We start from the raw sequence: 27727 nt of genomic DNA on the forward strand, positions 1-27727 counted from the left end.
TCGATACTCAAGATCTTTATTGATTTAACTATGACAGCAACCATTGATGAAAATTTAATTTTTTCCCTAATTTCCAAACATCTGCTGGTTTGGAAGGATAGTTAAAATACAAAAACAATTGATCATGGAATCACACAGGACTGCCTCAAGGACTGCGTAGTGCCCTCTGCTATCCAATCACACACAGTGAAATGGATGGGAGGGATGAGGGGACAACACATCATGGGAGACAAAGGGAAGACCAAGGAAAGTGCTGGCAGTCTCCGCTTTTCCATACAGAATGGATGGTACTGGGCCATCAGTGGCACTAAGACAGGGCAGGGCTATTTTTTTTTTTAAATAAAATATTTTAAAGATGCATAAAATGGACACCTTAGCATGTGAGTGTCCTTTGGGCTCTTCAAGACACCTTCTTTAAGTTTTACCCCTGGAGTAGCAGAGGGTCTCCTCACCTAGGTAGAAAGAGATGGGCTCCATCTGCAGGTGAAGGAAAGGCACTGGCGCACGGCACTCAGCAATGTAGATACAGGCACCAGGTAAGGCAGGATGGCTTACCCAGCAACCCGCCTCTTGGCTCCCTACTAGTGTTCTACCCTCCTCCCCTGGTTTCCAGTTAAAAGTACCCTTGGCCTGGGCTTTTTTTTTTTTTTCCTTTAGATTATGCTGGAGAGAAAGGGGATACATTGGGGCAAGAATGGATATTTTGTGCTAGATTCATGGAATTTCCTAAGTGTCCAGGAGTTTTGGTTTTAAGCACCGGCAAAAGCTCCCTTTGGAAATTTTAATGTGGCCAAATGATTATCAAGCATTGCAGCATCTCTCTGCACCCTTAGAAAGGTGGCAGAGTGAGAATTTACCCTGGGAAATGTCTTCCATCTCAGTAATATTCCCATTGGGTATCCATGACATACGGTATGCTCTACCAGGGCTGTAGGCAGAGAGCCTTAAGCAAAGAGAAATCACAAACCCTCTGAATAGGGACTCACAAGCCTTCTCCTAAATCTACGCTTTGCCAAAAGGTATCACCTTCCAGGACCAGCCTAGAGAAATAAATTTAAATTCCAGAGAGTGGGAAAGGTGATGTTAAATGATTAACTGAAAAAACAAGTATGTATCAATAACTCTTACAGTTTTCAGTTAGATATGTCTGTAGGTCAGCCTCAAGAAACTCTACTAAACTGGAAAACCATGGCTAAGAACAGGAAGTGGCCCTGGGGTAGAAGCATTCTAGAGAATTGTGACCCAACTGCATCGATATCTGATTTCATCTTTTATTAAAAGCTGAGAGCTTTGTAAAGAACTGTGGGGATAACTAAGTCCACCTCAAAGTCCAGACAGAAACTGCCCTCCCAAAGAAACAATGGTTCTTAAACACAAATACAACACCTTCCCAGTTATTATGGGTAGGTGATTGGGTTTTGCAGATTAATCAGTAGCTGCCCATGTGCATGTAGTCCAGAAAACATGCCTGCCAAGGAGGATAGTTCTGAACCGACAAAGAAAGGCAGTGTGGCTTCCTCTCTAAAGGGGAATGCAAAGGGCTAAGAGCCCTGGTTTCAAGCAGCTGTTATCCAAGTGAGGAAAACGGAAACAGATTCAATCTCTGGGATATTGCTGCCAACAAGCTGAGCCCTTCCTTCACCTGCTTGATTTGAAGCAGGTGAGGGACTTAACTAACGGTGTTTGAGCTGGAAAGGTAAGGTCAGAGTCCCAAAGAGCTGGAAACCCAAACAGCAAAAAAAGAGAAGACCATATATTTTGAATACACCTCAAAATAAGGAAGAAAAACGAAATTCATTTAAAGGTGCTCTAAAGATGAGTTATTTATACTGGAAGGAGTATCCTTTTCTTATAGCTGCCTCAACAGCAATGCTTTTTATCGAAGTATACTCTCAAGCAAGCAGGGCTGTAGATAAGAACATGCTGGGAAGAGGCAGAACATAAATCCAAACAAGAATTTGCATCTTTGGCTGGGTGCAGTGGCTCATGCCTGTAATCTCAGCACTTTGGGAGGCTGAGGTGGGTGGATCACCTGAGGTCAGGAGTTCGAGACCCCCCTGGCCAACATGGTGAAACCCTGTTTCTAAACTAAAAACACAAAAAAAAATTAGCCAGGCATGGTGGTGTGTGCCTGTAATCCCAGCTACTCAGAAGGCTAAGGCAGGAGAAACATTTGAACCTGGGAGGCAGAGGATGCAGTAAGCTGAGCTCACACCACTACACTCCAGCCTGGGCGACAGAGCACAACTCTTGTCTCACAGAAAAAAAAAAAACAAAACCAAAACAAAACAAAACAAAAATTTTGCATCTTTAAAGTATCTGAAATCTCTAAAGACCTGGTTAGGAATGGGTGCCAGAAACATATAGCAGCCATTCACTAGAATGTATTAAACGAAAAAACTTTATAAGTTTGTCTTGAGGGTGAAGACAAGACCAATTCTTTAAGAACACATTGCCATCAAGAAGCCCAGGAAAAGATGGGCATGCAGGGTTAACCTGTGCACTGGATTTAGAGGAGCAACCAAGCATAGACATTTGTAATTCTCAGATGTTCCCTATTTTATGGAGTGGTTGCTTCCTGGGTGAGAGATCTGACCTGAGTCTGTTGAGACTGGAGAGACCAGGTACCAAGCACCCACACTGGTGGGAAACTGGCTTCCTGATAACATCATCTATTTCCCCTAAATCTGAACTGCTTTCATGTCTTCAGCTCAATATAGCCTAACGTCTAATTCATGTTTGCTCCCTTTGCTGGACAATCCCCATTCCAAACAAGACAGCTTTAGTGACTCAGCTGGAAGGCCCCACTTCCTTTTGTTAATTCCTAGCTACAGGAAAATAAAAGTGGTAAATGAGTCTTACAGACACCAAGCCCAGGACTTGCAAATAAGCCTACTTGTGCTGCTGGTATTTTCTCTTCTCCTGGGAATTGCCATTTCTTACCACCCCTTCAAAAACAGCAAGTAGCTTTGGGGAGTTTGCTTTCTATCCCAGTAATTGTTTTTGATAGCAATCTATCTTTCAGCTTATCTAGATTAAACCTACCTCCCTATTGACCTGGCTTCCTCCTCAGTTGGGGTGTGGTGCTTTTAAGATACATCCATACATTCTTTGCTACTGCTCCAGTGAGGTAGAGCCATGTGTAATTCCTCTCTCCTTGAGAGCAGGCTGGACTTATGGCTTGCTTCTCAAGACTGGAATAAGAAGTGATGGTGTGTCCTTTCCAAGACTATGTCTTAAAAGGCACTGCAGCTTTTCTCCTGGCCCTGCCCCCCATCTCTGGAATCAGCTGCTCAGGGAAAAGCCAAGGTGTCATGGTGTGAGGCCACTCATGCATAGACCCACATGGGAAGAAACTGAGGCATCCTGCCAACAGCCACAAAAAGAGAACTTGGAAGGGGATTCTCCAGCTCCAGCTGACTGCAGCCCTTGCCCACATCTTGACTGTTAACTTCCTGATAACCTGGGCCAGAATCATCAAGTTAAGCTACTCCCAAATTCTTAATCCACAAAAACGGACAGATAATGTTTGCTATTTTAAGATACTAAATGTAGGGTAATTTGTCACATAGCAATAGATAACTAATACAGGTGGAAGGACAAAACTCTTGGCTTGGAAGCCCAACACCTAGAAGCCAGCTTCTCTGTATCTGTGCCCTTGAAAATGCTGTACATATTTAAACAGAATGAGAACTGGTGAACTCAATGACCCCCACAATAAAGAAGGCAGAACCATGACAATGCATGTCTGCTGCTGGAATTTGGAGGGAAGTCATTTCTCATTAAGACTGAATGTCCCCACAACAATAGAAGCATGAGTTCCTCATAAAAAGAAAACTACATATGGTCACTAAAGTGGTGAGAACTGTCTCAGTTAAGTGGTAACTTAAGGGTGTTCCTTCCCTCTAAAAAAGCCAGGACACATCATTCATTCAGGGTTTCATCTGTGAGGTTCCCTACAAACATGCAGAGGTAAACCACCCAATAGACTCTATCTTGTTCTAAAAATAATTCTATGAGGCATGACACAAAGGTATCATCTATTGGAAGTTTTTCTCATGCCTTGTGAAATTATTTTTTAAATGCCAACTTATGAAGGTCAAAGGCTGTCTAGAGTTGGTCTCCGGGAAAGAACTGCACCAAGCCGTCAGGAGGTCCTTGCAGAGAAGGATAAGGGATTGGACAGCTGCTGCATTATACAGCTGACACTCCCAAGAAATACTAAAAATATGCCTTCTAATTAGTGGGCCACATGCAGAAGAAGCTCCCCAAGATGGCAAGAAAAGAAAAATGGCATCTTGACACTACTTGAGCTCATGCTTTTCCACCGTTCAGTGAGGAAGCCAAGTTTTCACACATAGCAATAAAGATCAAGAAGAGTTCACTCTTCTGCTCACTGACTGCTAGTTGGGTCAAATTCCACAGGATGCCAAGGCCAGTGTATGAAGAATGAAAAGCTTCATTCCCAAAGAATCAGGCTCCCCAGGGTGCAAACAGGTCCTGAGCATGCTTTTTATGTAAATTACAGCGCAACTTAGATTTTCCCAAGAATATGTAAAATGAGATTTGGAGTTTAATTAAAAACAGAACAGGGATACATTAAACAAACAAACAAAAAATACTTTTCTGATTATCAATTTTGAGACTCAAAGCATCCCCAAAACATTGGAGATCCAGCTTATTCCTGAGAGACATCAACCATCACAAAAGGTTTTCACTCTGAACTATTCACATTTTTGTAGCAGAAAACAGAACAAAGTTCTGCAGACATCCTTCTTCTCTTCTAAAATGTATTCACAAACAGGGTCTTTTCATAGCTCAAAAGAAAAACAATCGGGCTTCTTCGCCCTGGCCTGTTACTCTCACCCTGGGAACTGATTTCTTAATAAGAAAGTTCAGGGCACCAAATCCAACCAGAAATTCCCAGGACACCAGTGGCTACTTAACTATGGGGGATGGATACTTTAGTTTTTCTATGAGAGGAGTCATTCTCCCGGGATTATTATGCTGGTCAATAGTCCCAGGAGAGGTAGGTGGGAAGGGTGGGTGAATGCAAAAGCTAAAGGATCAGAGAAAAGAATGAGGCTTTCATGAACAACCCAAAGCAAGGCAGAATGGTCCAGTTTTAAACCACCCACTACAAACTCCAAACATGCACACCCAAAACTAGAAGGGAAAGGAAAGAGCTCCTGGGGAACTAGGGGTGACAAAAAATGTTGACATAGAACAGCAGACTTGCCTATGAACATTTCTCACCTTCCTAACACTGGAAGATGTTTAATTAAAAAGTTGCTGTTCAAAATTGTACTGAAAACATATCTAAAAATAGGTCTGTAGTCATCTTAAAAATAAAAGGTCACTTCTCAGATAAGAGGAGTGACAGATATTCTCAGATACCAACATGAGGTATCTTTGATGTAAATTTGAAAAATGGCCTGGTAGAGAAAAAGGAAGGAAAGGAAGGAAAGGAAGGAGAGAGGAAGACAGTGAGGGAGGTAGGGAAGGAAATTCGGAGTACAACAGAAAAGGCAAGAAAACTGGGAGGAACACATTTTTTAAGCCCATGCTTATCTATCCCAGCAGCCAAACAAAGCAGAACCACAAAGGAAAAAATGCAGTTCTTTTCTAAGAACATTATGAAAATCAACTTCAAACTCAAAATGTAAGAAACTGCAATCTGAGAACAACTATCACAATGCTCCCTGGACTTAAAAATGACTACTGAGACTGGGTACTCAAATGGGTCAATGCTCTTCAGAGGTCATTCTTGGGCATTATCTGACAGAATACTATGATCAGGCCTTACCCACCCAGTGAGGCTAAAGTGCCTCTATTACTTGGTAATAGGAACAGACCAAATCACTTCTCTTTCTTGAAGTACAAGAGGACTCTGCCAGCAAAAAGATGCAAGCAGGGAGGAATGGCAGAAGAACTAAACTGGTTACCAAAGGCTCTCTTCTGATGTACAGAGTTAAAAATATCTGCACAAATGCACTAAGTAAAAGAATGGGAAGATGAACTATAATACCAAAGACAGAAGACATTCCTCCAAAAGGAAAGAACAGAAGTGGATTTCAAAACAGTATCACAGGGTAATGCTACCAGAGTTGCACAAACTGTGCTCTGTCCCGAGGAACGAATACCTCAAGGTAAAAGGGAAAGCAGCTCCTTTTTATCATTTACCCTGCTGGTTTTAAAGACCCCAAGCCAAGACTCTGAACCATAGGTGGGATACAGGGAGGAGAGACAGAGTGTAAGGAACATGAATGGTGTTAGGCCCACCAAGCCTCTGTATCCCTTTCCCAGACTTCCCAGTCAGGCATTTCTTGGTAGGTGGATATTTGATTTGGGACAAAATTGCGGGGTATGAAGTTAGCTCTCAATTAAAAATACAACTAGGAAAAGTCAGAGTTTAACTGTTTTCCTCTATGGACTGCTTAGCTCTACAGAAATACATCAAGGGCCTTCAATCTAACCTGTTTAACTGGGAAGGGGAATAGGAGACAGGGCGAAGAAATGGTCAGATGAAGCTCATCTTCCCATCATTTGGCACCCAGAGGAAGAGGGGGAGGTGGAGACTGTAATGGGGACTGCTGGTATTGCCTCTTCTGTCTTTACACTGTGGATCTTATTGGCCAAATCAGGTGCACACAGGTATCGGTGTTGCTGCTTTTCTTCTAATCCTTGCAGGAGAGTCAGATGTCCATCTCAAACTGAGCATCATCCCCTAGTTAGGACAAATAAAATGAAGAGTTTAGCATATACACAAAAAAAGCAAAACAGTTTTAACTGTCATTCCCTCTATATGAGAGACAAAAAATAATTCAAACTGTCCCATTCTCTGCTGCCCTAAAACAATTACTCTACTTTGACCAAACAGCAGCTCCAAGGGAGCTCTCTGCCATCTATCGGGGAGCACACTCTCTGGAGGCTTTGGACTTTGGCCCTGCTCCAAACTGACACTTTGTGTATTAAAAAAACTCATCTGAAATATGACAAAGCAGAATGCTGGCTCACATCTAATGGTCCAAGTGCAGTCCCTGAGGATCAGGAGCTGGCCACTCCCACCTCACCATTCTGCTTCTACAGAGATAAAGAGGGCTCATTACAAAAGAATGTGTTAGAGAAGGGGTAATTTGGGTAATTTAGGTAGTTCTGGAAAATACAGGAAATAAGCCATACTGCTTTTCCTCACACCATAAAAAAGAAATTCCTGTAAGAAACAAGGTCTATTAGCCTGAGGGTGATGGAAATGGGGCTATAACATGTTTTGTTTTCTGTGTATATCCTTAGTCCAATGAAGCTGAGGCCAGGCAATCCTTAAGGCATGGTTCAAAGAGTCATTTTTGGGGTTTACCATCCTGATTCCGGATTCTTTTCTCCCACCAACTGGGAAGGGGAATAGGAGACTTGATCAAATAGATTTGATTATGATTCAGAACTCAGGGTTTCCAGGCCGGGCGGGGTGGCTCATGCCTGTAATCCCAGCACTTTGGGAGGTCAAGGTGGGTGGATCACCTGAGGTCAGGAGTTCAAGACCAGCCTGGCCAACGTGGTGAAACCCCCCGTCTCCATTAAAAATATAAAAATTAGCCAGGTGTGGTGGCGGGTGCCTGTAATCCCAGCTAATTGGGAGGATGAGGCAGGAGAATCGCTTGAACCTAAGAGGCAGAGGTTGCAGTGAGCCAAGATTGTACCACTCCAGCTTGGGCAACAGGAATGAAACACTCTCAAAAAAAAAAAGAACTCAGGACTCAGGGTTTTCAGAGCATTTCAAGAAACCTTTGGGGGAGGGAGGAGAACCTTTGAGACATGTAACTGAACATCAGTTATACATGAAGAATTGGCCGGGCCTGTAATCCTGGCACTTTGGGAGGCTGAGGCAGGTGAATCACCTGAGGTCAGGAGTTCAAGACCTGCCTCGCTAACATGGCGAAATCCCATCTCTACTAAAAAATACAAAAATCAGCTGGACGTGGTGGTGGGTGCCTGTAATCCCAGCTACTGGGGAGGCCGACGCAGGAATCGCTTACCCTGGGAGGCGGAGGTTGCAGTGAGCTGAGATCATGTCACTGCACTCCAGCCTGAGCGACAGAGTGAGACTCTGTGTAAAACAAAAAAAGAAATAAAAAAAAACAACCAAAGAATCAATAGCTTCTCAACCTATAGCAAACAGACATTCAAATTCCAACAGCCACACTCTAGGTCTCCAACACCGCCATTCTCTTACCAACTGCATGTTTCCTGTCATGACTGTTCAAGTTGTTCAAATTGTTTACTTCTACTTTGGAGTCTTCAATTAAGGTGCCAGGGCTGGTGACTCCTGGGATATTGGGCAGATGGCAGGGTGGAGTTTGAGCCATGGGAGAATTGCGACGATCCAACAGAAACTTTCTGTCATAAATGATTCGAGTTCCTGGAAAACAGAGTTAAAGAGAGTTTGAAACAATTTAAGGGGTTATCAACATATAATACTACCCAGGAATTTAATTTAAATCCCATATAATCCTAACTTTTAAGGATTTTACAATTTAAGTTGAAAGCCTAAGCTCTAACCCCTCTGCCTGTAAACAGGCTCCTCTGCCTTCAGGAATACCCTCTTTCTCTTCTACCTGTGACACTCCTGCTGATCCTTCAAGACTCAGCTCCAACCATCACTTCCTTTATGAAGCCACCCCCACCCCTTACTTTTTAAACAGGTTCTTCCTCCCCATCTTACTCAACACATATCCCGTATTACAGGACTCCTATTTATCTATCTGTCTCTCTTTATAGACTTTTGAGTTTCTTATGTCAGGGCTATGTCTTATTTCTATGTGATCTAGGTCCTAACATTAACATCTTTAAGAAAAAAAAGTTTTAAATGAAAGAAAAAACAAGTATGAGAAAAAATAAACAGCCCCTTTAAAAGGCTTTCCAAAGAAGCACTGAGACTGACATTCTTCTCATAGCTATAGTCAAAGCTGGAACTGGCTGGAAGCCTCTCTCTATTCTGCAAAACAATCTGCTTACCAGTAAGTGCTACTTGAATGTTTTTAAAACTATAGTTCTGAAGAGTACACTTTAACTGATAAACAGTGATGGAAACCTGCTTACAAATGGTGAACAGGTACATTAAAAGGTGCTCATCATCACTCATCATCAAGGAAATGCAAATGAAAACCACAATGAGACTATCATTTCACATCTCTTAGGATGGCTATTATCAAAAAGATAAGAGAGCCTGGGCATGGTGGCTCATTGCCTGTAATACCAACACTTTGGGAGTCCAAGGCAAGAGGAGTGCTTGAGCCCAGGAGTCTAAGTCCAGTCTGGGTAACATAGTGAGGCCCTGTCTCCACAAAAAAATTATTTTAAAAAAAGAGTTAAGGGCCGGGTGCAGTGGCTCATGCTTATAATCCCAGCACTTTGGGAGGCCAAGGCAGGTGGATCATGAGGTCAGGAGTTCAAGACCAGCCTGACCAATATGGTGAAACCCCATCTCTACTAAAAACACAAAAATTAGCAGGGTGTGGTGGCACACACCTGTAATCCCAGCTACTCAGGAGGCTGAGGCAGGAGAATCGCTTGAACCGGGAGGCAGAGGTTGCAGTGAGCTGATATTGCACCACTGCACTCTAGCCTGGGTGACAGAGTGAGACTGTCTCAAAAAAAAAAAAAAGAGCCAAGTGAGGTGATGTGGGCCTGAAGTCCCCACTACTCGGAGGCTGAGGCAGAACAGCTTGAGTCCAGGAGTTCAAGGCTACAGTGAGCTATGACTGCACCACTGCACTCCAGCCTGGGCAACAGAACATCCTGCCTCAAAATTTAAATCAAATATAATTTTAGGACAAGGAAAGTAGAAACTTACCTTCACACTCTTTGCTTTGAAAAACAAAAACTCGACTAACACTCAAAAAGGCATCTAGAAATTATGAGGAATGAGGCATTCTGGGTAGCACAAAATTTAATTCAACTTTTAAAGGGTGAATAGTTTCGATTATCTGGATGGAAATACTTCTAATACAGATTTAAATCCCTTTATGGCCTTCAACAGAAAACGATTCAACCCTCTTGATGAATCAGTCATTATTAAGAAAATCGTTTATTATGTTGTGACCCAAGAAATCTCAAGCCCTATTGAGTTGATGCTATGTACAGCTGAACATCACTATACAAAACTGATTGTCAAGGCTGTGCTGGTGCACCCTTCTCCCAGTGTGCCTGTCTCCTGTTAGACTAAGGGCTGCCTTTTTTTCAGGCTACTACCATGGCTCAGCAGCTCAAGCTGCCATAACAAAATACCACAGACTGCACAATTTAAACAACAGAAATGTATTGTTTCATAGTTCTGGAGGCTAGAAGTCCAATATTAATGAATGGTTTCTTTTGAGGGCTCTCTTCTTGGCTTGTAGGTAGCTACCTTCTCACTGTGTCCTTTACATGGGAGTGAGGGGACCACAGCTCTGTGGTGTCCCATCTTATAAAGGTACTTAATCCCATCATGAGGGTCCCACCTTCATGACCTCAACTCAACCTAATTAACCTGCAAAAGCACCAATTAAGGTTTCAACATAAGAATTTTGGGGAGACACGATTCAATCTGTATAGTACACCCTTAAACCCTTTCTAACTTGGTATTTCTAGTCTGCTGGGTTTGGAAATCAGCAACTTGCTTATTAGCATGCTATGTAAAATAAGGACAAACAGGCTGAAAGGGAGCCTGAAGGCCTTCCAATGAACAAAGGGAATGAGCCTTATGGATGGACTTTACCAATCTGTTGAGTCACCCCACTTTTGTTCATGGTTAGATTTCAGAAGGGTGAGGTTTCCTTCTTCTTTTTTCTTTTGAGACAGTCTTGCTCTATCGCCAGGCTGGAGTACAATGGTACAATCTCGGCTCACTGCAACCTCTGCCTCCCGGGTTCTATCAATTCTCCTGCCTCAGCTTCCCGAGTACGTGGGACTACAGGTGTGCACCACCACACCCAGCTAGTATTTTTTTGTATTTTCAGTGGAGACAAAGTTTCAACATGTTGGCCAGGATGGTCTCAATTTCTTGACCTTGTGATCCGCCCACCTAGGCCTCCCAAAGTGCTGGGATTACAGGTGTGAGCCACAGTGCCCAACCAGGGTGAGGTTTCATTGTCAGATGAGGCAACTTGCAAATTGGAACAAGATTATTCTTACTTCTGTAGTACATCAAGCCAGGAAACTGTGGATGTTAGGTGGTGAAAAAGCACAGCATAGAAGCAAGCTCTCTAAATTATCTATCAACAACAACACATTTATTAAAGAATTAAAATTAAGCTAACTAGGATCTAGGTAGTAGAGTTCCTGCCTACATGTGTGAGGTATAAGAGAAACTCTGAAGAACCACTATGACCTTACAGAGCCAATAAGAGATAGTATTTTACAAGTTTATTGAGACAGCATTCATTTACAATTCATCCACTTACAGTGTATAATTCGATAGTTTTAGGTGATTCACAGGACTGTATAATCATCAATATAATCAATTTTAGAACCTTTTCATTAACCCTACAAATAACCTCCCCCCACACCCTCTGGCCCTAGGCAACCACTAATCTACCTTCTGTTTCTATATGGTTTTACCTATTCTGGCCATTTCATATAAATGGAATCATACAATATTTGGTCTTTTGTGCCTGCTTCTTTCACTTGCATAATGTCTTCAGAGTTCATTTATGTTATAGCATTTATCAGTACTTCATTTCTTTTTCATTATCAATATTTCATTGTATGTATGTATCACATTTTATCGATTTATCAGTTGACGGACTGACAAGTCAATAAAAAAACAGTCCATCAACTGATAAATGGGTTGTTTCTACTTTTTGGCTATTATGAATGACATTCACGTACAAGTTTTTGTGTGAACACATTTTCATTCTCTTGGGTATATACTAAACTAAAAAAGTGGAATTAGTCAGGCATGGTAGCTCACACCTGTAATCTCAGCACTTTGGGAGGCCAAGATGTGTAGACTGCTTGAGCTCAGGAATTCAATCAAGACCGGCCCAGGCAACATGGCAAAATCCTGTCTCAAAAAAATACAAAAATTGCCGGACACAGTGGCTCATGCTTATAATCCCATCACTTTGGGAGGCGAAGGTGGGCGGATCACCAGAGGTCAGGAGTTCGAGATCATCCTAACCAACATGGAGAAACTCTGTCACTACTAAAAATACAAAATTAACTGGGCATGGTGGCACATGCCTATAATCCCAGCTACTCAGGAGGCTGTGGCAGGAGAATTGCTTGAACCAGGGAGACAGAGATTGTGAGCCAAGATTGTGCCACTGCACTCCAGCCCGGGCAACAAGAGTGAAACTCTCTCAAAAAAAAAAAAAATTAGCCAGGTGTGACAATATGTCTCTGGTCCCAGCTACTGGGGAGGCTGAGGTGGGAGGATCGCTTAAGACCCCAGATGGAGGTTGCAGTAAGCCATGATTGCACCACTGCACTCAGCCTAGGTGACAGAGTGAGACTCAGTATCCAAAAAACAAAAAAAAAAGGTAGAACTGCTAGCTAGATCACATGGTAACTCTACCTTTAACCCTATGAAGAACTGCCTATTTTTCAAAGTGGTTGTACCATCTTACATTTCCATCAGCAGTGTGAGAGTTCTAATTTCTATATATTGTAGCCAACATTAACATATATAAAGTGGTTTCTTACTGTGGTTTGATCTTAATTTGCATTTCCTTGCTGGCTAATTATGTTGAACATGCTCTTTTCATGTACTTACAGGCCATTCCACCATATATCTTCTTTGAAGAAATGTCTATTCAGAACCTTACCCATTTTTCAATGGGTTGTCTTTATTACTAAATTGTGATAGCTCTTTATTCCGGATACAAACCTGTTATATGATTGCAAATGTTTTCTCCTATTCTGTGGGTTATCTTTTCATTTTCTTCATGGTGTTCTTTGAAGCACAAAATTTTTAATTTCCATCATGTCCAATGTATCTGTTTTTTTTTTCTTTTGTTTGTGCTTTTGGAGTCATATTTAAGGCCACTGCCTAATCCAAGGTCATAAAAATTAGCCTGTCTTCTTCTAAGAATTTTATATTAATAGTTTTTGCTCTGACATTTAGGTCTTTGAGCCATCTGGTCCACCTTCAGTTTTTCCTTGTGCATAACCAGTTCAATCAGCATTATCTGTTGAAAACTCTTCTTTTTCCATGGAATTGTCTTGGCACCCTTGTTGAAGATCAATAGGCCATAATTGTGAGGGTTTACTTCTGGACTCTCAATTTTATTCCATTGATCTATATGTCTATCTATATGCTAGTACCACACTGTCTTGACTTGCAGTAAGTTTTGAAACCAGGAAGTTTATGTCTTCCAACTTTTTCTTTTTCAGGATTGTTCTGGATATTTTAGGTCCCTTCAAGTTCCAGATGAATTTTGTCAGCTTGCCAAAGAAGCCAGCTGAGATTATGATAGGGACTGTGCTGAATGTGAAGGTCAATTTGTGGAGCACTACTACCTTAACAATATTAAGTCTTCTAATCCATGACCACCAAATGCCTTTCTACTTTATACGGGTCTTCTTTAATTTCTTTCAACAATGTTTTGTAGATTCCATAGCAAAAGTTTTATGCTTTGTGACTAATTTTATTCCTATCTATCGAACTGTTTTATGCTATTGTAAATGGGACTGCTTTCTTTTTCTTTTCTTTTTTTTTTTTGAGAGACAGGTCTTGTTCTGTTATCCAGGCTAGAGAGCAGAAGTGCCATCTCGGCTCACTGTAACCTATGCATCCTGGGCCCAAGCAGTCCTCCTGCCTCAGCCTCACTAGTAGCTGGGACTACAGGCACATGCCACCCTGCCTGGCTAATTTTTGTATTATTATTATTATTATTTTTTAATAGAGACAGGGTTTCACCATGTTGGCCAGGATGATCTTGATCTCCTGATCTCCAGCCTGCCTCAGCCTCCCAAAGTGCTGGGATTACAGGCGTGAGCCACCATGCCTGGCGATTTTTGTATTTTTTGTAGAGAGGAGGTTTCACCATGTTGCCCAGGCTGGTCTTGAACTCCTGGGCTCAAGACATCTGCCCACCTCAGCTTCTCACAATGCTGGGATAAACGGCTCAGTCAGTTTTTTGTTTTTGTTTTTTTTTTTTTGAGACAGTCTCCCTCTGATGCCCAGGCTGGAGTGTAGGGCACAATCTTGGCTCACTGCAACCTCCACCTTCTGGGTTCAAGTGATTCTTCTGCCTCAGCCTCCTGAGTAGCCGGGATTACAGGTGTGCGCCATCATGCCCAGCTAATTTTTGTGTTTTTAGGAGAGATGGAGTTTTACCATGTTAGCCAGGCTGGTCTTGAACTCCTGACCTCAAATTATCTGCCTGCCTTGGCCTCCCAAAGGGCTAAGATAACAGGTGTGAGCCACTGTGCTGGGCCCACAACTGGTTTTTCTATCATTCCTGTATTCCTGCAACCTTGGCAAACTCACCTATTATTTCTAATAGTTTTTTAATGCATTCCTAAGGTATGTTTGATTTTGAATGCAAACAAAGTAAATAATTCAGACAACAAGACACACTGAAGAACTAGGTTCTTAATGGTGTAAATGTTCTCAAATATAGCCCAGGAAAAATATGACTATGAAAGCATAGTATTTTAAGTTTTTGAATTTTAGATCTTTGCAAGCTAAAAAATTTAATTGTAGTGGGTATAAAGCAAAAAAAGGGAATCAACTTGTTAATCACTAATGATTCAGGGTGTAATTCAAAAGACACTGACCTTTCAAAAAACCAAAATTATTCAAAGAGAAAAATTAAGATTCAATCATGGATAAAATGGCAGGAAAAACCCCTTTATTTCCCCTATTGAACATTATGTTTACTATAATTTTGTATCAATTTAATGACAACCTATTAAAGAAATCTAAAATATTTAAGGTCACTTATGCATGCAGACGTACATTTTCTGAAGCAAGGACTTCCTAGCAATTCACATTTCACCCAAACTCCCTGCAACATTTATGTCAGTTCAATTTAATGTCAACCAACGCAGTCATAAGTAACTAGAAACAGGTTAACCTTAAGGTACTGAAGAAGGAAAACAGACTAGACAAGAAATCTATAGCTCATATAACACAATATTAAAATGGGGCATGGGGCCAGACGTGGTGGCTCACGCCTGTAATCCTAGCACTTTGGGAGGCCAAGGTGGGTGGATCACCTGAGGTCAGGAGAAGCCTGGCCATCATGGTGAAACCCCACCTTAAAAAATAAATAAATAATAAAATAAAATGGGGCAAGATTATGATCAATGGATAGTGTTACAAAAAATAAAAAACAATTTTCCATTCCTTTTCTACAAAAATAATTATGTTCCTTAGTTTTATATTGGAAAGTTGTAAAAAAAAAAAAAAGTTACAATATTGTATATGCTGTTTGCTAATTTTCAATGTTTATAAGCAAACTATAGTAAAAACATAGAATAATTAGTTAAGGAAGAGTACGTAAATGTTACAAACTCTGACTTTTTTTTTTTTTTGAGAGACAGGGTCTTGCTCTATCACCCAGAATAGAGCACAGTGGCATGATCACGGCTTACTGCAACCTTGACCTCCCGGGCTCAGGCGATCCTCACACCTTAGCTTCCCAAGTCGCTGGGACTACAGTTCAACTAATTTTATTTTGTGTGGAGATGTTGTCTCATTATGTTGCCCAGACTGGTCTCAAACTCCTGGGCTCAAACCATTCTCCTGCCCTGGCCTCACAAAGTGTTGCTTATAAGTGAAAGACACCATGCCTGCTCACAAACTCTGCTATTACAAAAATAATGAAGTTATACACCAGCAAAGTAAAGGCAGGAGGACAGGTGCATGGTGTACTTTTATATAGTAAAGAGCTAAAGTTGTGAGGTTGAGACAAATATTATTTAGAGTTTTAAAGATAACTACTAGAAGAGCCAAAAATGATAATATAATTTACAGGAATTAGTAAATGGAGCAAGAATGAGAAATGAGGGACAGAAAATCATAAAAGTATCTCAGATTTCTCATCTTTCATAATGGGGAGTTAGTAGTATTGTCTAATGTTAAAAAAAAATCAAGAAATCACAGTATACATGTATTATTTACAGTAACAATGGTAACCAGCAAAAGCACTGCAAACAGAAACTGTTGAAAGTAGTAGTCTATTGGCATTTTATACTCTTTTACACTGTTGAAGTTTCATTTTTTTGTTTTGTTTCTAAATCACACATATTTTTCTTAGTCTTCATGTTTGGATTTCAGAATAGAAAGCATCTAGGTTAACATTAGCTATTTATAAATTTTTCATCCCTTAGTGACCAGATATTAGGATAAATCTAATACCTTCATCCAGGACTTTCTAGTTACTAACATTACTAGGGAAATATGAGAGTAAAACTGAGTCCCTTTGACAGAGAGGGGGGAAAAACCCACCTACCTTTGAATCCAAAACCAGTGATTCTCAAACTGCAGAAAACAAGGTCAATGAATGAAACCCAAAGTTATGCTTGTCAAGATGGCTAGTATAGAAACAAGGTCATTCAAGCATAAGAGCCTCTTTCAATACCAAGTGCCTTAGTTTATTATAATAATCTATGCATTAAGCTATATACTTAAGAAATTATGTAAGCTCAAATAAAACCACACAGAGAAAGTCCATTATAACCTGGTTAACTTACAGGGTAGTTTTTAACTATATTTTTACAGGGAACTCCATCATAAAATTCTGTTTAACTAAGTCTGCTTCCAGAATTAGAATTAAGCAGTTACTCATCCAAGTAGAAAGTGTGGAGAACAAAACATTAAGCAACTTGCCCACAAGCCATCCAAAAAGGCTAAGATAGACCTACATCCTCACAACAATAGCGTTCCAAGAAGGAAAGGAGAACGTGAAATCAAACAGGGCTTTCCTCCTAGGACTTTCTCTATCGAAGGGGAAAATCTCAGAAGCCACCTGCAGACTTCCTCTACACCTCATTTGGCCAGAACTGGTTCAGATGCCCACCAAACCAAACAAAGGGGAAACTATGACTGGCTTAGAGCAGTCATGGTGTATATCCTGGGGCTTAGCCCTCTGCCATTTAAAAAATTGAGGGAATCTGGCAGCAAGCAAGAAGAGGGAATGGCTATGGAGCAGGAAATCAACAATGTCAGCCACATCTGTATTTAATATTTACCTAAATTTAGTAAATATTACATACGTATTAGTTTAACCAAAAAGGGTTAAAAAATTAAATTAAGAGACAAAAGTATATACATTGGGAGAAGGGTGTACATAGCAAATAATCCTCATCTTCCATAGCAGGAAATTAATTGTTAATATCCCAAACTGAGAAATAGGCTGGGCGCAAGGGCTCACACCTACAATTGCAGCACTTTGGGAGGCTGAGGTGAGAAGATCACCTTAGCTCAGGAGTTCAAAACCAGCTTGGGCAACATGGTGAGAAACCATCTCTACAAAGATTTTAAAAATTAGCCATGCTTGGAGCAGTGTGAAGAAGAGGCGAGAACGACCCCTGGACCAACCAAAGCCCACGTGCCACTGTATCCCATGCCTAGCACCTACATCCTGCCGCCGTCGCCAGCATGCCCAAGAGAAAGGCTCAAGGGGATGCTAAAGGAGATAAAGCCAAGGTGAAGGACAAACCACAGAGAAGATCCGTGAGGTTGTCTGCTAAACCTGTTCCTCCAAAGCCAGAGCCCAAGCCTAAAAAGGCCCCTGCAAAGAAGGGAGAGAAGGTATCCAAAGGGAAAAAGAGAAAGGCTGATGCTGGCAAGGAAGGGAATAACCCTGCAGAAAATGGAGATGCCAAAACAGACCAGGCACAGAAAGTCGAAGGTGCATGAGATGCCAAGTGAAGTGTGTGCATTTTTGATAACCGTGTACTTCTGGTGACTGTACAGTTTGAAATACTATTTTTTATCAAGTTTTATAAAAATGCAGAATTTTGTTTTCCTTTTTTTTTTTAAGCTATGTTGTTAGCACTCAGAACACTTCATTGTTGTTTTTGGGGGAAGGGGCATATGTCAGTAATAGAATGTCTCCAAAGCTGGACTGATGTGGGGAACTGCCTTTCTCTGCTGGTTTTGAGAGACTTTCTCTTGGCTCCCAGGAGGAGGGAGTCCCTGACTTTGACATACATGGCTACCTTGGCACATAAAAGCCTTGTGGTATGAAAAAACAAATTCGTGGCCGGGCGCGGTGGCTCAAGCCTGTAATCCCAGCACTTTGGGAGGCCACGGCGGGTGGATCATGAGGTCAAGAGATCAAGACCATCCTGGTCAACATGGTGAAACCCGTCTCTACTAAAAAAAAAAAAAAACACAAAAAATTAGCTGGGCGTGGTGGCGCGTGCCCGTAATCCCAGCTACTCAGGAGGCTGAGGCAGGAGAATTGCCCGAACCCAGGAGGCGGAGGTTGCGGTGAGCCAAGATGGCGCCATTGCACTCCAGCCTGGGTAACAAGAGCGAAACTCCGTCTCAAAAAAAAAAAAAAAAAAAAAATTCATTTTTATGTCCTCTTCTCCCTTTCCGTCTTTCAGCATAGACTTAACTCCCTTAAGCCCAGACATCTGTTGGAACCTGACACCCAGTCATTGGTTACTAGTGTGTCAGGCCATCTGGACTTGCCAGTGATGTCACTTAGATGGCACCTGTCAAAAGAGCAGTGATTCCATTTCTAGATTGTGGCTCTTCAGACAAATTCTGCCATTTTCATTTCACTTCCTGAAAGTCAGGGTCGGCTCGTGAAAAGTTGTTAAACAACCTGCTAAATGTGAAATGTCGGCTGGGCGCGGTGGCTCAAGCCTGTAATCCCAGCATTTTGGGAGGCCAAGGCGGGTGGATCACGAGGTCAAGAGATCGAGACCATCCTGGTCAACATGGTGAAACCCCATCTCTACTAAAAATACAAAAATTAGCTGGGCATGGTGGCACGTGTCTGTAATCCCAGCTACTCAGGAGGCTGAGGCAGGAGAATTTCCTGAACCCAGGAGGCGGAGGTTGCGGTGAGCCGAGATCGTGCCATTGCACTCCAGCCTGGGTAACATGAGCGAAACTCCATCTCAAAAAAAAAAATAAATAAAAAATAAAATGTGAAATGTCAACCCTCACTCTAAACTTTCCCTGTTCAGAGCATCAGATGAAGACTTCATTGGGTTTTACAGTGGCTTTCTGATTTTTGGTTGTCCATCAAAGAAGGGAGTTTGAAAGTTGTTGTATACTGTTAATGACTGTCTGCCCATGTCCTGTCTGAAATACCATGACTGTTTACAGAAAGTATCTTTAATAAATCTGGATACAGTTTGGCTTGGAAAAAAAAATTAGCGGCCGGGCGCGGTGGCTCAAGCCTGTAATCCTGGCACTTTGGGAGGCCGAGACGGGTGGATCACGAGGTCAAGAGATCGAGACCATCCTGGTCCACATGGTGAAACCCCGTCTCTACTAAAAATACAAAAAATTAGCTGGGCATGGTGGCGCATGCCTGTAATCCCAGCTACTCGGGAGGCTGAGGCAGGAGAATTGCCTGAACCCAGGAGGCGGAGGTTGCGGTGAGCCGAGATCAAGCCATTGCACTCCAGCCTGGGTAACAAGAGTGAAACTCCGTCTCAAAAAAAAAAAAAAAAAAATTAGCCATGCTTGGTGGCCCTCCTGTGATCCCAGGAGGTTAAGCCCAGGAGATTGAAGCTTCAGTGCACATTAGCAAAAAGGTTTAAAACGGTTTCTCTGGGAGTGGAAATGGAGATGAGGGAATGGGAATGGGAATGTTGCTTTTTGTTGTATGGCCAATAATACCATACGACTTTTAAAACTTTGTTGCTTTCACAGGTATAAAAAATAAATTTAAAAAGCAAAAGGATGTGAGAAAAAAAAGCATAAACACTGATGAATGTTCGCTTACAAAATGACAATTACTACATGGTTCCATTCATCTGAGGTTCTGAGTTGTCAAATTCATGAAGACACAAAGTAGGATGGTTAGTTGCCAGGGGCTGCAGTGTAGTGATTAATGCGAAGTTATCATTTAATTGATATGAGGTTTCAGTTTAGGAGATGAAAAAAGTTCTAAAGATGGGGATGGTGGTGATGGTTGTAAACCAAGGGTAATATATTTAATACCACTGAACTGTACAATTAAAAATGACTAAAATGGAAATTTTCATTATATGTTTTACCACAATAAAAATATATTTTAAAAAATCAACACCAGTTAGAATGGCGATCATTAAAAAATCTGGAGACAACAGATGCTGGAGAGGATGTGGAGAAAAAGGAACACTTTTACACTGTTGGTGGGAGTGTAAATTAGTTCAACCATTGTGGAAGATGGTGTGGCGATTCCTCAAGGCCTTAGAAATAGAAATTCCATTTGACCCAGCAATCCCATTACTGGGTATATATCCAAAAGACTATAAATCGTTCTACTATAAGGACACATGTACACGAATGTTCATTGCAGCACTGTTTACAATAGCAAAGACCTGGAATCAACCCAAATGCCCATTGATAATAGACTGGATTGGAAAAATGTGGCACATATACACCATGGAATATTATGCAGCAATCAGAAATGATGAGTTTGTGTCGTTTGTAGGGACATGGATGAATCTGGAGAACATCATCCTCAGCAAACTGACACAAGAACAGAAAATGAAACACCGCATATTCTCACTCATAGGCGGGTGATGAAAAATGAGAACACATGGACACAGAAAGGGGAGTACTAAACACTGGGGTCTATTGGGGGGAAAAGGGGAGGGCCAGTGGGAGGGGGAGGTGGGGAGGGATAGCCTGGGGAGAAATGCCAAATGTGGGTGAAGGGGAGAAGGAAAGCAAAGCATACTGCCATGTGTGTACCTACGCAACTGTCTTGCATGCTCTGCTCATGTACCCCAAAACCTAAAATCCAATAAAAAATTTAAAAAAAATAAAAAATCAAGAGATAGTATATTTAAAAACCATTATAAGGAACTAAGAAAAAAGATGCTTGCAAAACCCTTATAAATACATACACACAGACCAACACTGCAAAGGCAGCAGGGACCATGAGGAAAAAGGTATCCTTCAAGCCTAGACATTGAATTAAAAAAAGAAACAAAGCATTTGGCATCTAACCTCAATTTTCTATTAGGAATTGTTGACAATTCTCCAGCTATGTCCATGTATTCTTCTTTAAACAGATACAAGATAAACAAGCAGCAAGTGTTTCTAATGCACTCAGAAAAGAAGTCTAAGCCTGTCTCTCTCTCTCAGCTCCATAAAAAGGAGAAAAAAAGGAAAAAACAGAAGAGAGTTAACAAAAAAAGTGTTTTTAAAAAACCAAAAACAAAAAAAGTGTTTTTCTCTGTTTCTTATTCTTTCAACTTAGGAAGCTAAAGTCATGTTTTATTGACTGAATTACAGAACATTCATGAAAAAACTTCAGTTCTTCTTGGAGACTGTGGATGAAGAGACAGACTCCTGAAAAACTGTTATGGCCAATAACCCAGAGGAAACTAAAAGCTACCTAACTCTGTCCTCCTGGGAGACTGGTGGTGGCCAAACCACATTCAGTGTGTACAACCATCAAATCCCTGAAGTGCTAAGAAACCAACAGAGACGATTTTTACATTAACAAAACAAACAGAGCCAGGCATGGTGGCTCAATCCCACCACTTTGGGAGGCCGAGGTGGACAGATCATTTGCGGTCAGGAGTTCAAGGCCAGCCTGACCAACAAGGTGAAACCCATCTCAACTGAAAATACAAAAATCAGCTGGGCATGGTGGCAGGCGCCTGTAATCCCAGCTACTTGGGAGGCTGAGGCAGAAGAACTGCTTGAACCTGGGAGGTGGAGGTTGCAGCGAGCCAAGATCATGCCACTGCACTCCAGCCTGGACAACAGAGCAAGAATCTGCCTTAAAAAAAAAATCTTAAACACTAATTTAACTAGTTTTTCTGCCATTCACCAATAAACTGTCCTGCTTAGGCTCTCTTCCTCTATAAGCAGATTAACTAACTTTCTCCATGCTAACTTTACCCCATCTGATCTGTAAATCGTCATACACAACATACAATCAAGCCTACAGTCTCCAAACCATGCAAGATCCCCCCACCTTTTTTTTTTTTCTGAGATGTGGAGTCTCGCTCTGTCACTAGGCTTGAGTGCAGTGGCGCAATCTAGGCTCACTGTAACCTCTGCCTCCCAGGTTCAGGTGATTCTCCCGTCTCAGTCTCCTGAGTAGCTGGGATTACAGAGGAACGTCACCACACCCAGCTAATTTTTGCATTTTTAGTAAAGATGAGGTTTCACCATGTTGGCCAGGATGGTCTCGTTCTCTTGACCTCATGACCCACCCATGTCTGCCTCCCAAAGTGCTGGGATTACAGGTGTGCACCGCCACACCCAGCTGCAAGATGCCTGTTATAAAATTGTCTTTAAGATACTATCCTTAAAAGGTTTCTGCAGAATAACCTTAGTGCCAATTTACAGGCTAGTCACTTTTCCTTCTTCCTGTTCCACAGAGAAGGCCTAAGAAGAGCTACAGGGAGCAGTCATGCATGTTGCACTATCCACCTGTGCCCTCTTTCCTTGTCAGACTGTAGCTGGCTTAGGTCAGGCAGAGGCGCTCCCTTCACATGGTGCACTCCCACCACTTGAGGATGAGGACTACTGCCTTCCTCAGGCTTAGAATTCAGTCCCTTGCAGCAAAATGCATCCAACATCAAAACTGAGGTACACTTTCTTCTACATATATATATTGGCAGCTGATGAATATGAGATTAAAGTTGAATCTCCTACAAAATGTCAACATATGTTGTGTTACTCTGATATAAGTAAATGCCATCTTCCTCAAACACAAGGCAAAGTGTTTGAACACCCTTAACTATGTTTTTCAAGCACTTCTCATATGTAATAATGAAGTCCTCTGGCTAGTAACTGAAGTTGGAGTGTTAAATAAACATTTGTTTGTTCAGAAGTTACTGAGTAAACTCAGCCCAAGGATACAGAGTTAGAAATTTTATGACATGGTCAGAAGCTGGCCTTCCTTCCCAGAACTCTACTTACTCCTCCCAAGGGAACCAGATTAAAAAAGCAGCTCCCTTCACCCTTCACTATACTCTTTTAGGTATAGTTCACTCCAAGTGGATTATTTTCCCTTTTCCCTGACTTCTCCTTCTTTCCAAACCCATCCTTTATGAATTCTGCCCCATTAAACCAATCACAGCAACTATCCAAGAGGCAGAAAGGAAGAGCTACAGCATGGACAACATTTCAGACCATCACAGTTAGTTCCCCTCTGTTGTCCTTGTTATGGTAACAGCATACTTTTCCATGGCTGATGAGAATGCTGTGCAGGAAAGAAAGGCAAAGAGAAAGGGTAAAAGAGATCTTTAAGTTTCTGCTCATTCCACAGAGCACAACTCTCCTAAAAGGGGACAGTTCAGTACCTAGAAAGGATATAAGGTAGAAAAGTCTCTTTAAATGTTTGCAAACTTCCTTTCCTAGTAAGATAAACATCTCAAAAGAGTTGAGGAAAAAACTGAAATAGTGATCAGGATACTAAATTTTGAGGGAGCCACAGAAAATAATTAGCTGTATAACATTAACAAGTTACTTAACTTCTCTGGGTCCCAGTTTCTCTCAATAATAAAATGAAAGCATTCGCTTTCTTCCAGCTCACTAGTTTTAATAAAACTCAAGCCAACTATAGTAACTTTACCTTCTTTTGAGGGTAGAAGTAGCTTCTCAATGGAAGAACTAAATATCATCCCCGCTCCTCCACCGGCTGACAGAAAAATAAAATAAAATCCAAGAACTTTTTTTTTTGGGCCTGGAATTTGCCCAACAAGTTTCTTCTTCCTTCATTATAAGAAAGCGTACTCTTCTAACAATATGAGAAATCCAGAAGGTTTCCGCCAGTGTGTTTTCACCCACTTCTTACTTCCCAAACCACAGGAAGGCAATTTCGAGAAACCTCAAGGGTAAGCTGTATCCTCTGAACCCCAATGAATAAAGGACTCTTGAAGGGGAAAGGGGGAGAAACTTTAAGTTCAGTATGCTGTGAATGTCCCTGCTCAGTCTGATCATTTAGGGCATTTGGTCCACCAACTGTTGTTATGCCAGAATGCTCTGATATGTATGTGACCCTCCAGAAAGTTTCCAGGAGTTTGAGGCAGGAAATGTTAATCCCCTCCCTTACCACTAAATAGAGATTTCCAACACAAGCCTCCCACTCATTTTTCTAAATGTTTTCAAGTCTGAAATATATGTCAGCACTTGACTCTACTCTTCCAGAACAAAAAATCTGTCTGCCTGTACCCCCAAATCATTTTAAACCTATTCAGACCAAGGACTGTATTTCCTACTTTTGTCTGTTGTCCCCTTTTGTGCAAAGCACTCCCTGGGTGCACAAAACTCACTATCGATACGTAATGATATTAATTGAGGCATCTGGAGGTAGCCAAATAACAAACTACTGCACCCTGGTTGAGAGAAATAAAATTACCTGGTAAGAGGAAGATGAATGTAGCATTAGAGATACACAAACCATCAGAGGGGAACTTAAATCAGTAAGTACACAACACCTAAACAGCATTCATTGCTGTAACAGTGATTAAATACAATTTCAACAGTACTGTATCCTTATAAACATATTAAATAAGACCTCATGTTAAAAATCCAAAGATTACGATGGGTTCTCCCAATAAATACAGGCTCAACATTAAGGAGCCAGGATGACAAGTATTTAAATCCAAAACAAAAAACTGTGTAGAAACAATCTGGAGGGAAGTTAAGTGATAACTGAGAAAACAGTGGTGATTGAGTGTGTTAGGAGGAGGGGCAAATGAATCAGTATTTCTGGCAGAATCTTTCCAAGCACGTTAAAAATTAATCCCGGCTATGAGACAGGCTTCCATCGTTGAAGCAACACTTAAAGACTAGGCCCTTATTTTTAAAAGCATGGTGCCTTGACTATTTGACATAAGCCAAAAATGTGTCTAGGTGGCTCTTCCCTCAGGGGAATAATATATAGCTGCAAGTTTAGTTCCTTTCCAAAATAAACTATAGCTGAGTGTGGCTGTTACTATGACGCATTCTGAACTGCTGGAAGCACAGGCATTTATTGAGAAATACCATAAAGAATTCTGGGCCGGGCGCGGTAGGACTCATGCCTGTAATCCCAGCACTTTGTGAAGCCAAGGCAGATGGATCGCGAGGTCAAGAGATCGAGACCATCCTGGTCAACATGGTGAAACCCTCTCTTTACTAAAATTACAAAAAATTAGCTGGGCACGGTGGCGCGTGCCTGTAATCCCAGCTACTCAGGAGGCTGCGGCAGGAGAATTGCCTGAACCCAGGAGGCGGAGGTTGCGGTGAGCCAAGATGGCACCATTGCACTCCAGCCTGGGTAACAAGAGCGAAACTCCGTCTCAAAAAAAAAAAAAAAAAAAAAAGAATTCTGGAAGAAGTTATGAACCCCTTTCCAACACCTTGGAAAACATCTATTTCTTAAAAGCTATCAGCTCAAGTTCAAGACAACTCTTATGTGGAGCCTGATTCTGGTTTACCAAAATTTCTCAGGATTAAAAGGCAAGAACTCGGCCAGGTGCAGTGGCTCACGCCTGTAATCCCAGCACTTTGGGAGGCAGAGGGGAGCAAGTAACTTGAACCCAGGAGTTCAAGACCACTCTGGGCAACACGGCAAAACCCCAACTCTACCAAAAATACAAAAATATTAGCCAGGAATGGTGGCACGTGCCTGTGGTCTCAGCAATTCAGGAGGCTGAGGTGGGAGGATCACTTGAGCCTGGGGAAGTGGAGAATGCAGTGAGCCAAGGTCGTCCCACTGTACTGCAGCCCAGGTGACAGAGTGAGACCCCGTCCCATGCTCAAACACAGTGTTTACCGTCTTTAGTCTTGAATCGATCATATCAGGGAGGAGGCTTCTTCCAGGAGTTAAGACACCTAAGAACTCCACTATTCTGCAAAGTTAACAATTCCTTAAACCCAGCTCTCCATACATATTAATGAACTTCTGCCTGGGTCATTTAAAAAGCCTTCCAAGGCAGCCACTCCCCTAGAGCGGCCCGGCTGAATTTCTCCGTAAAGCTCTCTCCTAGATTTTTATCCCTTGGTGTTGGCAAGTAGGTCTCCTTACTCCACAGGCCTTGCTATTGTGCAACTGATTTAAGGATGGTGCAGGCCTAACTGTACCGGATTGGTTGTAGCACAACTCTTGAGCCCTGCCCACAGGAACAAGGCTAGCAATCCTCTAGACCGCAGGAGCTGCTAAGTCCCCACCCTCTAACAAGAGGCCACCTCAACCCCAAAAGAAGGCAAAGTTCTGAAATCAAAAAGGAGGCCCCATTTCCTTCAATAAGGCTCCTCAAAATCGATTTCCAGGCTCCTCCCTCTGGAGGACAGCCCGGTTAGGGCACAGACAACCTTTGAGCTCTCTTTTCCCGTGACCAAGCTTCACCTCTACTCCAGTGTTACTTACTTGTAAACAGTTCCTGGTCGTGCTTTGAAAAGCAATGCCAGGGAACCATCCTCTCTCTGAACTGCCTCTCTAGCCCCTTCTAAGGACCAAGCAACCCCCCTGTCCAACTGGGGTGTCCTTGATAAAGGTCCTTCAATCCATCTCCAAAGACGTCGCCGCCGAAAGACATCCTGCCTTAAGGCTGCCAGCGCTCTACCACCTCCACCTACTTTCCCTTGGCTATTACTTGAGCTTTATTATATCACTCTCTCCTCCCGGCCTGGGGACTCCCTTCACCCCTGGGGCCTCGTCCAGCGAAGTAAACAATGCTGTCAAAGCAGGATAACGCTGGGCGAGGCTTCCAGACTCCGCATTCCAGCCTCCCCCCAGTGTTCTAAAAGCAGCAAAACAAGCCATCGCACGATCCCAGGGCCAAATTCCTCTCCCTAAGTCCTTTTTTAAAAGGCCCGGAGCCGGCTCCAAAATCGAGCATTAATTTGCACAATCTACAAGAGACAGGCAACGCAGAATGTAATGCATGGCCAAATGGAGCCAAATCCGCCCGAGGAGGCAGAGAGGGGAGAGAAAACTGGGTCGAGTGCGTAAGCCTGCCGCCAAACGGAAACAAGGGCTCTTTTCGCGTCAGGACAGCCACATTCCCGAGTGGGGCGCGCGCGGAATCGATCAGCAGGCAAGAGAGAACGCGAAGTGAAGGGTCCCGAACGCGCGGGCAGGCCCGAGAGCAGCGTCCCCGGGGCTTCGGTGGGGCGGGGGCGAAGCGGCCGGGCACCGAGGCGCCGAGGAGTTAAGAGGACCGCGGCTGGACACGGAGCGCGGCGGACGGCTGGCCGGCGCTCACCTCCCGGTGTGGTGGAGAAGAGCGTCCCCCCGGGCGTGGTGCAATAGTCATGAGGTAGCTGCGCGGCGTCGCTGATGGCCACCGTGCGAGTGGGGATGGCGCGGCTCTGGCTGGGCTGGTGGCTGCTGCCGGCGGACGAGGACATGGCTGTGGGCGCGGGCTCTCGGCTTTGTCCGGCGGGCAGGCGGCGGCGGCGGGGCCGGGGCTGCTCCGGCTCCTCAGGCAGGCGGAAAAGCACGCTCTGCGCGCTCCTCGCTTGCTTCCTCTCGTTCCCTAGTCCCGCTCCGCTCCCGCCGCCGCCCTCTCAGCCGCCGCCGCCGCCGCCGCCCGATCCTCCGGCCTCCGCCAGCAGCCTCAGCAGCAGCAGCAGCGGCAGCAGCGGCGACGACGACGACCGGAAGCGGGC

At 42.8% G+C, this 27727-nt stretch overlaps 1 protein-coding gene and 1 pseudogene across 1 annotated transcript; one reads left to right on the forward strand and one right to left on the reverse strand.

Annotated features, from left to right (window-relative positions):
* EIF4EBP2 (eukaryotic translation initiation factor 4E binding protein 2) lies at window positions 1–27727 on the reverse strand. Its single transcript, XM_002756271.5, has 3 exons — window positions 27322–27727; window positions 8231–8416; window positions 1–6727 (listed from the first exon to the last, which is right to left on the reverse strand). Exons 1-3 carry the CDS (start codon window positions 27464–27466, stop codon window positions 6696–6698), a joined length of 363 nt encoding a protein of 120 aa, XP_002756317.1. The 5' UTR covers window positions 27467–27727; the 3' UTR covers window positions 1–6695.
* LOC108594130 (non-histone chromosomal protein HMG-17 pseudogene) lies at window positions 17459–17987 on the forward strand (annotated as a pseudogene).

Source organism: Callithrix jacchus, chromosome 12 (genome assembly GCF_049354715.1).
Source record: "Callithrix jacchus isolate 240 chromosome 12, calJac240_pri, whole genome shotgun sequence".
NCBI classification, from domain to species: Eukaryota; Metazoa; Chordata; class Mammalia; order Primates; family Cebidae; genus Callithrix; species Callithrix jacchus.

Excerpts from the sequence above, each read along its gene's own strand:
- EIF4EBP2 (XM_002756271.5), bottom strand. The coding sequence starts at position 27,466 with ATGTCCTCGTCCGCCGGCAGCAGCCACCAGCCCAGCCAGAGCCGCGCC. Across the intron at positions 8,417-27,321 it reads CTTCTCCACCACACCGGGAG|GAACTCGAATCATTTATGAC; the intron begins GTGAGCGCCGGC and ends TCTGTTTTCCAG. Across the intron at positions 6,728-8,230 it reads TGACAGGAAACATGCAGTTG|GGGATGATGCTCAGTTTGAG; the intron begins GTAAGAGAATGG and ends TGTCCTAACTAG.